General features: G+C 43.4%; 1 protein-coding gene across 1 annotated transcript in view; it reads left to right on the top strand.

Annotated features, from left to right (window-relative positions):
* Positions 1 to 13,022, top strand: part of RNLS (renalase, FAD dependent amine oxidase) — a 242,067-nt gene that overhangs the window by 184,748 nt on the left and 44,297 nt on the right. The window contains 1 exon segment of the mRNA XM_045081458.1: positions 3,895 to 4,068. Coding sequence (XP_044937393.1) covers positions 3,895 to 4,068 — 174 coding nt within the window.

The raw sequence follows: 13,022 nt of genomic DNA, 5'->3' as shown, positions 1-13,022 counted from the left end.
TTCTGACCCGCCTCTCTGTTATCTCCATTCTAATGTGACTCCAATAGCTGTCCCCACTTCCTCTCTTGGAGTCTTTATCTGTAGCCAGAATGATAGTCTCTGAAACAGAGGCTGGGTCCTTACCTGTCTTTGGCTCATACCCAGCAGTAACTACCCGTGTCAATCAGAATAAAATCCTCCAAGGAGACATAGATCCCTGACAGCCTGACCACCCAGACCTGTCACGTTTCTCCATTTATCCTGCTTCATTTTTCTTTATAGTTCTTCTCACCAGCTGACATGCCACTGACTTGCTTCTCAGATTATAACTGGCCTCTTCCCCACTAGAATGTGAGCTATATGAGAGCACAGACTTCAACTTCTGATATCTAGAACAGTGCCTGGCATAAAGTCGGCGATGAATGAATGAATGAATGAATGAATACCAAAAAAATAGAGGAAATAGAGACGGACGCCTGGGTAGCTCAGTTGGTTAAGCATCTGCCTTCAGCTCAGGTCATGATGTCAGGGTCCTGGGATCAAATCCAGTGTTGGGATCCCTGCTCAATGGGGAGTCTGCTTCTCCCTCTGCTTCTCCCCTCCCCACCCCCGGCTCATTCTCATTCTCTCTCTCTTTCTCAAATCAATAAATAAAATCTTAAAAATATATATATATATATATATACACACATATATATATGAAATAGGCAGAATATGTATGTTTAGCTTTCTTTTATAGGCTAAGAAACAAGAGAATGGGGGCACCTGGGTGGCTCAGTGGGTTAAGCCTCTGCCTTTGGCTCAGGTCATGATCCCGGGGTCCTGGGATCGAGCCCCGCATCGGGCTCTCTGCTCAGCAAGGAGCCTGCTTTCTCCTGTCTCTCTATCTGCTTCTCTGCCTCCTTGTGATCTCTATCTGTCAAATAAATAAATAAAATCTTTAAAAAAAAAAAAGAAATGAAACAAGAAAATGCAAAGACTTGATGTTATTCAAGAGTACAGCTCAGGCCTTTCTCTCTCTCTCTCCCTGTTCTCTGTCTCCCCATGTATCCACACATCACACATCCATGCAGTATAATTAGATAACGCTGCTGGTTCAGAATTTAATGATGGTGAATCCAGGTAAAGACTGATCATACTGAAATTTGACATTTTTATCTAAGCCTTGTTTGGGGGATATATGGCCCTTTCGAATACGTAACAGTAGAAAGCCTATCATTGTTCCTGCCAAAAACCTGTATTTGGGATCTAATGATGCTCCCCTCAGCATTCTGCAGAAGAATATTTTTCAAACAAAATGACACCATTTTGTTAGGCTCCACAACAATTGTAAAACTTTCCAGGCCCTGACAATGAACTATTTCATAAGTGCGCATGTCCAGAAACAGAGGTTTTTCCTGTCAGAAGTCCTACCCCCCTGTCCTGGGAGTAAACCGTGGGGGTCCCGGAGCAGGCAAGGGTGTTTACAGTTAATTTCTGGGCCTGGCTAGAGTCTGACCAGTTACCTCTTCACAGGGCCCCCAGTGGGGTATGCCACTTGGCAAGCTTGTCTAAAATCTGGTGAAATGAGCCCATCTTGGTTGTCAACCTGGTTGGCCCTTCAATTGGGGTTAGAGAGAAGAGCGAGAGAAAGAGAGAGAGAGAGAGAGATTTAGGCCCTTTCAGTGACCAGGCAGCTGAGGACACGGTTTTGTTGCTTGGTTTTTAATTGAAAAAAAGAGAAAGAGCCATAAGCCTGCAAGTACACAGTGCGTACTCAACTGCCATAAAGAATCTCACCCTTCCCCTCCTCCTTCTCGGAAAGCAATGAGCGTAACATCAAGCCGTAACTGTAGCAGCAAATTAAATAATAAAATGAACCCCAAGAGACGCGGAGTATAACAAGGCCAGTGTCAGATCATTTGCTCATCAAGTAGTTCAGGCTTTTAATAAGGCAAACAGTGATGGTTAGAGGGCACGATGATGCCGTTACTTCTAAGTGAGTACAAAATAATCGTTCATGTCAGAGGACAAAGAAATGCCAAAGTTCATTTTTTAAAAAATTTATTTATTTAATGATGTTTCGTTCACCAACACATAGGACATTGTAAGTTTTTGTGTAGTGTTCAACGATTCGTTAGTTGCGTAGAACACATTTTGGGAGCTCAGATTACAGCTCAGGAGGGGAGAGCGCGGAATAAAGAGGATATATATGTGACTCCAGTGCAGGAATTCTGGTTTCATTGGCCACACCACTTGGAAGCTGTGTGACTCAGGGTCAGTTCATTAACCTCTCTGAATATCGGCTTCCTAGGGATGGAAAATAAGGTTGGTAAATACACCTTATTTGCAAGGCTTTTGTGAAGATCCTGTGAGGTCCTAGTTCCAAAAATATTCTGGAACCAAGAATATGCTATAGTAATGTTTAGGTTTATTAGCGTGCTTAAATAATTCATTGAATAACCTTCTTACCTTCTCCCTACCTCTTCAAGCCACTTCCCTAAGGTTTAGCTAAAATACTGCCCATCCCTTAGGTCTGCCTATCCCTCCTGTTATAGATTAGGACAGTTTTCTATATTTACACAAAAAATTTGTATATGTTTCATATACAAATATATGTATATGTTTGTATATGTTTCATATACTGAATCAGCCTAAGTCTTCAGAATAGAATTGTGGCCTTCTGTGAAACCCAGATTCTTAAAGCTGTGCATATATGAACAAGCAATTCCATGACAAGTAGGAAGACAGATGGAGACTGAGAAGGGAGGGAAATCACCTCCTTCCCCATCCCAGTTGGAACAAATATTTTCTTCTCTATAATAGAAAAAGTGGCTATTTGGTGAACATGTGTCCTATGCCAACCACTGTGCTACCCATTATTTGATGGGATCCTCAAGACATACTGTTACTGCTGCCTATAGACAAGAAGACTATAGACTACTTTAGAACAAGTAATTTTAAAAAAGATTTTATTTATTTATTTGACAGACAGATCACATGTAGGCAGAGAGGCAGGCAGAGAGAGAGAGAGGAGGAAGCAGGCTCCCTGCTGAACAGAGAGCCCCATGCGGGGCTCGATCCCAGGACCCTGGGATCATGGCCTGAGCTGAAGGCAGAGGCTTTAACCCACTGAGCCACCCAGGTGCCCCTAGAACAAGTAATTTGACCAGTGTCACATAGTGGAATCAGAATTGGAACCCAGACCTGCCTAATTCCTTTCCTGGTCTTTTTCCATTTGGGGATTGATGATTTATCTCTTGATTTTTAACTAACTTTGCGTGTCTGTGTTTGCCTTTCTGTTCATTCCCTTATCCTTTTATTTTTGGGGATGCGTGTAACAGAGTAGGGTAGAGGCTTATGATAGAGATGTCTACGGTGTGGTCACCGTGCTTAAGGAATTGTTATAATCCACTGCGAGAAAGATGACCGACAAACAAATCCCTATATGACATGGAAGAATTTAAGAGGTCATCATGGATGGTGCATTAGCCTCCCGGCGTGGAAGTTGCGAGAAATGCTTGACTTTATTCAACTGTTGTTAGAACAGACTGAAATGCCTTTATCAAGTGTGTGGCAAGGACTCGGACACCTTGTAAGTGCCCAGAATCTGGGCCGTATAATGACGCCAGACTAAGGGTACTAACTGGGATCCAAAGCTGGAAAAGCAACTTGGTGCCAGAGTTGGAGAGCCTCGAATGCCATTCTAAAGAGTTTGGACCTTCAGCTTGGTTAAAAACAATTGTGCCAAGGTCAGTAATCATTGCCAAAAGAAATTAGAGCTGATGCTGTTTGGCGCTACCTTTAAAAACCCATCGCGAGTGAGACAGAGTTAAGGGGCCCTGTTGGAACTGGTTTAGAGGACTTTTATATTCGATGCACTCAAAGGAAAGATGATATTTTCAAGTTTAATGCCCTGTACTGTTTCTTCCACAGTAATTAGTGAATGCCAAAGGCGGCAACTGGAGTCTGTGAGCTACTCCTCTCGCTACGCTCTGGGCCTCTTTTATGAAGCTGGCACGAAGATTGATGTCCCTTGGGCTGGGCAGTACATCACCAGTAATCCTTGCATACGCTTCATCTCCATTGATAATAAGAAACGCAATATAGGTCAGTACCCCCATTATTTCCCTTAAATACAGTAACAATGGTGGGTGTAGATCATGAAAAATGCTGTTTAATTGAGTGTTGCCATTCTGAACAGAGCAAGCATTTAACTCCAAGCCACAGGGGATAAAATTTAATGTCACATTTGGCCAATAATAAAATACACAGTGAAACCAGCAAAGTTTTTCAGAAAAATCATTCACCACATGGTTTGTATTACCAAGTCCGTGAACATAGTGTCAGAAGTTTTAAGATTTTAAAGTGGCCCTACTTCTGTTGCTTTAATGTGGGTCCATCTATATGCAGAAGTATCTCTCCTCCTTTGTGGCTTGGTGGAGTTTGTTTTCTGTTTGTTTGGCCTTGTTTATGTTTTTGTTTTGTTTTGTTTTTAATTTGCTAAGTGCTGCTCTTTCCACTTCCCAGGCTAGAAATAAAAAGTGAATTTTACTATGTTATGAAAATCCTTCACTTCACTATAATGTTATTTATTTAATTTTCCTCCGGAAGACTGCATAAAATTACTGTGTGTACAATAGGATGAAAATAACAGCTAAAACGTTTCATAAACTCTTCCCTAGAATGGGCTAAAATCTACACTTCGCCCTTCTAGCTGAAGGTCATTATTAAAATTAGATTCAAATTGCAAAAATAAACATAACGCTCATCTCAGGAATAAAGGAGAAAGTATCTCCTCCTTCACAGGATGAGAGCGAGCCCTAAGATAACTGCCTTTTCAAGAATACGCCGTGATGATTGGAAACAATGACTTCCTTTGCAGGGGCTCGTCATTTCAATTCGTTGTTGTGTTATACGGTGCAGTGATGGTTTCACCAAGCCATTAGTTAGAAGTCTTGCTTGATAAAATCACCAACTAACGTCTCCTGGCCTGCCAGAACTTTAGAGTGATAGAACCGGCTTGGGGTATGGTTTTTGTATCAGAGCACATGATCTTAGAAAAATATTTCTTTTATAACTTAAAACTCCCCCAGGGCTAGACTGTTTATGTTAACATGATCTCACATATATGTACAATCAGCAGTTCACGAAATATCCTGTAACAGCAACGGATTAACCATTTTTAACTCTAAAACCGCTTTGTTCTGAGAAAAAAATAGCCCTTGACCTGCTTGTGTTATAGGTCATAAATTCGACATTATCCTTCGTGTATGGCTTCGTAAGATATGAAATATTTGTTAGGGAGTATTCAGTAATACGCAACAAAAACCAATTTAAACTCGTTTAGACAACATGAGGTCATTTGTTACATTATGTACTATGGACTGAACTGTATCCCTCCAAAATTCATGTGTTGAAGCCCTCATCTCCAGTGGGATTACATTTGGGAAATAGGGCTTTGAGGATGTAATGAAGGTTAAATGAGGTCATAAGGGTGGGATCCTGATCCGGGGTGATTGGCGGCCTTACAGAATGAGGATGAGAGTTCTGTCTCCTTGCGCACATACCAAGGGTAGGTGGTATGAGCACGGTGAGAAGGTGGGGGAGAGCAGGCTCTGTGCAACCAGGAAGGGAGGCTTTACCAGAAACCCAACTGCCGGGCGCCTTCATCTTGAATTTCCCAGACTCTTGGAGGGAAGAGAGATACATTTCTATTGTTGAAACCATGCGGTCTATGGCATTCTGTTATGCCAGTCCAAGCTTACCGAAACGTGATCTAAGAGGAAGACGTCGGACAGGAGACAGCAGGAAGGATCGGTTCAAGACCTGAGCCATAGCTTCAAGGATCTAGAATTCTCCTTCTCTGCTCTCTTCACTCTTCCTCAGAGGGTTGATGGCAAGATGCACTAACTGTTGGAATCGCGTCCAAACCCACCAACATGCTCAGGGAGAAGAGGGACCATTCTATTTCTGTCTCTTTCTAAGAATCAAGGAATTCTTTTGCAAGCCCTCTCCACTGACTTTACCTTGTATGTCATAGGTCAGAATTAGGTTACCTGACCAGTCTGAAACCCATCATCATTCACTGGCCGGAGGGGCTGGGACTGCCGCGATGAACCAGACGGATCAAGATTCATTCCTGGAAGTGCTGTTAGGATCATCTTCCTTAGGTCATGTGAGGGGTAGATACCTGAATAAAGTAGGGTTTTGTGTGGAGGAGAGAAGGGTGTAGCAGATGCTAGGTCGGTGGTACATAGCGCCCATCATTTTCAAGTAACGTCACGTGGTGGACGGGAGGTAAAGTTCTAACATCAACACATAAAGAGAAGAACCGTGTAGATTCAAAGTTATCTTTGAAAATCCCCTAAATCTAGGTGACATTTTGGAGAGTAAAATACCTTTCACTAAATTCAGGATAGCCATGGTTCCAACATCCCATAGATTCCGGTTCCTTTGGGTGAGACCAGATGAAATAGTTGGCTTCCATTTGTAGGACAGACTGATAATTTCTACCGTGAGAGGCGCATGGAAAACAATAGCAGTCATATGTCCTAACAGATTAAATCGCTGTGCGGATGGAGGGGGACAGTGAGTGATGCCCCCTGAGTACACCCCGGTCACGGTGTGTTAAAGAGCTGTGCAGATTTCAGAGAGCACACACGAGCATATTCATAAATCCTCCCATGATGGGCAGCATCTGAAATAAGAGAAATAAAATTTTTTTTTGGTATTAACAACCACAGAGGTCTTTAGACCTCTTTAGACCTCTTCCTGCTTCAGCGGGAAGGCTGGGGGGATTGGAAACCACGCTTTCGCTCCAGCCGGGCCTCTTCAGACGGCCAAGAAATGTCTGCCTTTCTTCGCCAGTTTTATGGAAAATTAATCTTGGATTATGCGAGTTTTAAATTGTGGGAGGCCTCCAGTAATGGCATCCCCTAACATAAAATCTAACTGCCTTGCCTTTCGATTAGTTTTTTTTTTTTTTTCCTCCCTATCTGGGGCCAGGGTGCTAAGAGTGTCTAGCGGACTTGACACGATATAAATGTCCACATAGCATAACTCTGCTGTGTTTTATTGGCACTATATTTAGATAGACCAGTAAGAGTTGTGTCTTTATGTTACTAACACTACCCCGCACCCACCCTGCGATCGAATCTAGAAAGAACTGGAGCGTGCGATCGAATCTAGAAAGAACACTGTACGCATACGTGCTCCCCTAATGACTGGGAGAATCTTTGTGCTGTGGAGGTAAGGCGGCAACAAGATAAAAAGTGGCAGGGTTGAGTCCACAAAACACGGTCTGTTGTTAGGTCTTGAAAAGAGCCAGAGGATGAAGGATTTGTGGCCCAGACAGGACAAAGGTCAAGGAGTAGTCATTTGTCAGATGTCAGGGATAGGCAGTACACACAGAAAGCCACAGACAGAAGCCAGGTCTCCTTAGGCAGAAAGGCTAAATTCCAAGACATGTTAGGCCCGGGTTCAGGTACCAATAGTGAGGGGCAGGAACCACTGTCCTTTGGTTTGTGTTTCCCAGAAAGCGCTCAATGGAACACCAGTTCCTTGATAAGCTCTTTGAGAAGGGGTTCTGTCTTCACATCAGTTTGCAAAATGCTCCCAGCTTTACCTAGAATTTAAAGAGTTTCCAGTCATAATTGACCTATTAAAAGACATTTCTATTAAAAAAAAAAAAAAGCCACCTTCTCATTTCATTTAATCTAGAATTTCCCAAAGGTATTTGACCAGGGGTATTTTATCTGAGCACCATACTTACTAATATCTGACAGAAATTATGCCCCCTTGGGAAACCCTGATGTGGTATAACCGTGTGTGCCTCAGACCTGGAAGGGAATTGCAGGCCAGGGAAGAGGAGTCGAAGCCTGGTCGGGAAGCCATTGATAGAAAAATACTGATTTTTTTTTAGAAATGGAAGAAGTTTGAAGCCAGCCTGGAACCCCCAAGTGTTGCCTCATTAGAACAAATCATCCTGCTGTCCCACAAGAAATTCCAAGGGATTTAAGAGCTCTGTGTTAGGAACTAGGATCAAAGAACAAAGATTAGAATAAAAGACATTTTAAGTGCTCTTATCACTTGGGAAATTACAAAGATTTTAAGAGTTCTGTGCCAGGAACCAAGGGGAGAGATAGATAGATAGATAGATGATAGATAGATATTATTTCATATTTCCCAACACGATCTCAGAGAGCCCTCTTAAGATCTTATATTTGGAATTAGCCTGGCCAAGAGTAACTTCTTAGATTCAACTCAGTTCTATCATTTAATAGCTGTGTGATTTTGGACAAGGTACTTAAACTATCTGTTTGTTTTCTGGTCAATATGATGAGGAAAACAATACCAACCCCAAAGATTTGGGGATGAAATGGCTTGAACATGGAAAGAGCTCCATACAGCACTTAGCAAGTTATAAGACAGTATCTCTGGCACCTGTTATTATGACTAAGACTACCACTCTTGCACGTGGATATTATATTTTCCAAAGCAAAGGGCATAGATAAGAAGGCCTCCCTTTGGCGAAGCATCCCTCTGATACCAGTGCAGATAGGAGGATCTGTGGCCTTAATAAGTAAGATATCTGTTACCCTGAAAATGGTTGGTCACAGTTTTAGCCTCCTTCCATGATCACCATCTGGAGGAGTGTTAATGAGAGTCAAATAGCCAATAGACAGCAACCCAAGGGGATTAACACAATCCGCAATTCTAGAAATGTGGATGGCCAAGGACTATGATTACATGGCTTTCTATAACTCATCAAAGGAATCAGTTCAGTTCATCCCCAAAGGAAACAAACACAGGAAGAAAACTTCTTCATCACATGGAATGTACACCTGCCAAGACTGTATGTTTAGGGACCCTCGAGTACCGACACGAGTATAACGTATGTTGTCTCCAACAGCTGTTTTACAAGAGATGCAGAAATGTTCTTCACAGAGCTGTTTGTTCCATCAATTCTTTGTAAAACAAAAACAAAAACAAAACAAAACAAAAAACCAGGAGCATGCTATGAAGTCCTGTAAATAATTCGGATGAGCCTGGGATCTCGAATCCAGTCATCTTGGGTTGGCTTAAGGGAGTCGTGATCCTTCCAGTTAAGCAGAGAACCATGCAGTTGACGCCATGAAGTGGTCTGCTTGAGGATGCAAATAAGTGTGGAATTATTTGCTCTTAAACTTGCAAAAAATGTAATCAAGAAAGGTAGCACTTTTTAAAAATATATTTATTTATTTATTTGAAAGAGAGAGTGTGCATGCCAGCGTAGGGGGGAGAGGGAGAGGGAGAAAGAGAACCTTCAGGTGGACCCCCCCACTCATCGAGGAGCCTGACCCGGGACTTGATCTCATGAGTCACGAGATCATGACCAGAGCCAAAATTAAGAGTCAGTCGCTCACCCAAATGAGCCACCCAGGCCTCCCAACAGAGGTAGTACTTCATAAGTAGAATAAAAAAAGAAGGGGGAGAAGAAGGATAGGGGACTGTAGTGGGGGTGGGGGGTGGTAAGGAAAGGGGAAAAAGGGCTGAAATCCTCAAAAATGGTTGGGTTTTCTGTTCAGGCTTTTGTTTCAAAATGCCAATTCCAGAAGCAGGGCTTGCAGGTAAAATAGCAATCATTGTCTTAAAATAACCAGAAATAACCAGTTACAAGATGCGTGCTATGCTGTCTGTTGTACAACAGACGTAGTCATTTGTGACTCAATTAGGGAGTCACTGCTGTCCAGGTCAACCTGTTAAGACGATTTACTTAACCGCCAATACTAATTACAAATATCCACCTCATTATTACGGTGATGCCACAGAATGTCACATGATCATCATATCAAAATCTTAGGGTGATCCCCCAGGAAGGAAAAACTACACGTGGGGCACTTGGGTGGTACAATGGGTTAAACCTCTGCCTTCCGCCCAGGTCATGATCTCGGGGTCCTGGGATCAAGCCCTGCATTGGGCTCTCTGGTCGGCGGGGAGCCTGTTTCCCCCTCTCTTTCTGCCTGCCTCTCTGCTTACTTGTGATCTCTCTCTCTGTCAAATAAAAAAATAAAATCTTAAATATTTTATTTTATTTTATCTCCCTGCCAAGCAGAGAGCCCGATGCGGGGCTCAATCCCAGAACACTGAGATCATGACCCAGGCCGAAGGCAGAGGCTTAACCTACTGAGCCACCCAGGCACCCCAATAAATAAAATTAAAAAAAGAAAAACTACATGTGTGCTTCTACGTGTGTATACACATACACATAAAACTAAATGTCTTTTGTTGTTACTTAAGTCAATAGGGAAAAATCATAAAAGACACTGATCTCATCACATAATATTGGCCAATTCTCAAAACAAAAAGGATTTTCTTCAGAGAGTGAAATTACCGAACCCATCTTGTAAGGAGAACACTTGCACACACAAAGTAAAAACAAACAGCAGATCCCTTTCAGCCTCTGGTTTCCCTATCAAGCTCTCCTCAAGGGGAACGATTTACATCCAACTTAGCACGTGCCCTCCCACTTGCCAAGCAAATTAACTCATAGGAAAATCAATGCCAGAGATGGAGGGAAACTGGAAAAGCAGCAAAATATAGAACATCAAAAGCAAACTTTAAAAAATATCCTGTGGAGAGTATTACTGGGAAAAATATTTTATGGACGATTCTTGCAGAATACTGAACTCACACATATTTGATTTGTATGTTTCCATTCCCAATTTCTTGAGCAATTACTTATAAATGTGTATTGACTGCCTCTGTGTGCCAGGCACTGTGCTAAGGGCTAGGGGCTCTTATTCCCCACCCTCCCAAAGTGAAGGTCCATGGTCCGCTCTAATGAGGACTTCTGAAGGCAGGAGAGACAGAGACTCTGTTGGGATTGGTGACTTGGAGTCAAGAAGAGTCTTCCTAAGTTTAAATGGATGGACGCAAGACAGAGACCATTAACTCCCATCTGTAATCAGAGAGTCGTGTTACCTTGTGACAACATCATAAGCTTCTACAAGAACACTTAAGACCTTTGGTCAACGTGAAGCCATACTCTTCTTTCTTTAGGGGTAGAAAGGAGAGGTGGGAGCCATCCAACGTTTAAATCCATGAATAAATCAGAAACTTTAGCCCAGCCTATTATTTAACTTTCTCCTGGAACTGCTAAAAGGTTCCATACAAGTAAGTCATGAAATGTCCAGGAGCCAGTGAGCAGAAGGGTAAAGAAAGTCTGGAGCCCATAGCTTCCTGGCATTTCCGTAACTGCAAACAATGACAAATCATAAATTTACGGAGCAGCCACACTAAGAAGTGAGTCTCAAACATCGACTATCCTCAGTCCCCCTTTTTTTTTTCAACCTTCTACCTCCATGGTCTGCCTGCCTTACCCTCTGCCTTTTCACCTGGGCTGTTGGCCTAAAGTTGTGGCTGTCTCGCGGAGACTCACCAAAGACCCTCACGTTGGGCAAGACGGGGTCTCAAACACAAGAACCAGATGTGATGATGACTGAATGTGGTTTTACCCACGATTTATGGGGTGGGAGGCAGGAATAAGAATCCTGCCATGGTGTACGGATCTGAAATTGACACATCGTAGACTGAAGCAACTGAGAAACTAACAGAGGCTGCCATCACTGCTGCGGGTTTCAAAAAGAAAAGCAGAGGAGAGCCCTGCATTGGCTGCGTAAGGAGGTGAGGAAGAAGGCCAGTGTACAGCAGAGGGGGAAAGATCTGCAGAGGCGCGCAGACAGCACTTGCCATGGTCTTTCTGTCCTCTCTGCTAACAAAGGTCATGGAACGAGGTGGGTAGCTATTGTCTGATGGAAAAACTGCTATATTAAATGTAATGACACCTAATTTTGGCTATTTGTGATTCCACTCCTTTTAAGGGATGGTTCTTTTGTCTGCTGAGCACCCAAAAGAGAGGAGATGCCAATTGGGAGTGGAAACAGGGAGGGCTAAATTGCTTTGCCTAATTGAGGAGAAAATTTCAGATGTCCTGAGACAACGGGGAGGGCGAGGAGCAGAGAAGGGGAAGAGGAGAAAGCCAGCTGGATGATGGAAATCCTCTGGCTTGACCTGAGGGATCACGGCGTGGATTTGTAACGTCTTTGCTGGATGATTTACTCTGTGACAGCTCCCACAGCTCCCTACAACCCAACACAGCTCTGAATTGAGCAACGGCTTAAAATCCATGCTGGCTTTTTATTGGGGACTTGTTGTTGAGTAAAGTCAACATAGTCCAGGCGCTTTGGGGAAAAAGCTTGAAATTTTAGCTTGAAATTAGATAGGAACTGTGAGATTTCTTCAGGTTAGTTTCCGAGCCAGCCCTTGGAGGGTGGCAAGCCCACATTTTGCATCGAGAACCGTATTTGGAATCAAGACAGAATTTCTCATCCTCTGGACTTCGAACAAAGCCAAGTCCAACTTGCTGCTTTTGTTATACCTGTGACCAGGTCAGCCCGCCGAGGGGAAGGGGAATTGGTAAAAGGCTGTCTCTGTGAGACTGAACTGTTTTGAAGGATCCTGAGGTTAATCCTTACTATGGTCTGAAATGAGGCTGTCAACACCGTGCATTGGAAGCCGAGGCTCGGGATGATATACTCTGCTCTGCTTCCCAAACCAGTGCATGGTTTGCATCACCCCGGAGGCATCTCAGAACCTCTGCAAGTTGAGAATAGTCTTGGAAAGCCATGGGGCACGCCGACAGCTCGTGAGCCTCGGGTCCTGGGAGGCCGTGTAGACGCCGAGCTGGGAGAGCGCTCGACAGGTCTTAATTCTGGCCCATTTTTATCTGGGCCTGTGATGTCATCCATCCAGAGATGTGGGACCTTGCCTTTGCCTAGAGATCCCTCAGAAGAGATTTCACCATTTTCCTGCCTGTCAAGAATTCCACCCAAGGTCAATCTAAACGCCTCGGGGGCTGAAGAATTGTTATGCCCTGTTTGCAGAACCTGTGTGTTTTCTCCAGAATTAGAGCTTCTCCCCCGTAGCAGGGTATAGGCCACGATCCGTCACGCACGCTGTTCATCAGCCAGTCCCTCCTGTCTGAATCCAGACTGAAAATAAGACATAGACACTAACATCGT

The sequence above is a fragment of the Mustela putorius genome, unplaced genomic scaffold (assembly GCF_011764305.1).
Source record: "Mustela putorius furo isolate JIRA1106 unplaced genomic scaffold, ASM1176430v1.1 tig00000577_pilon_pilon_pilon, whole genome shotgun sequence".
NCBI classification, from domain to species: domain Eukaryota; kingdom Metazoa; phylum Chordata; class Mammalia; order Carnivora; family Mustelidae; genus Mustela; species Mustela putorius.
The sequence above is the reverse complement of the archived record's forward strand: the minus strand, read 5'-3'. Positions and strand labels throughout refer to the sequence as shown.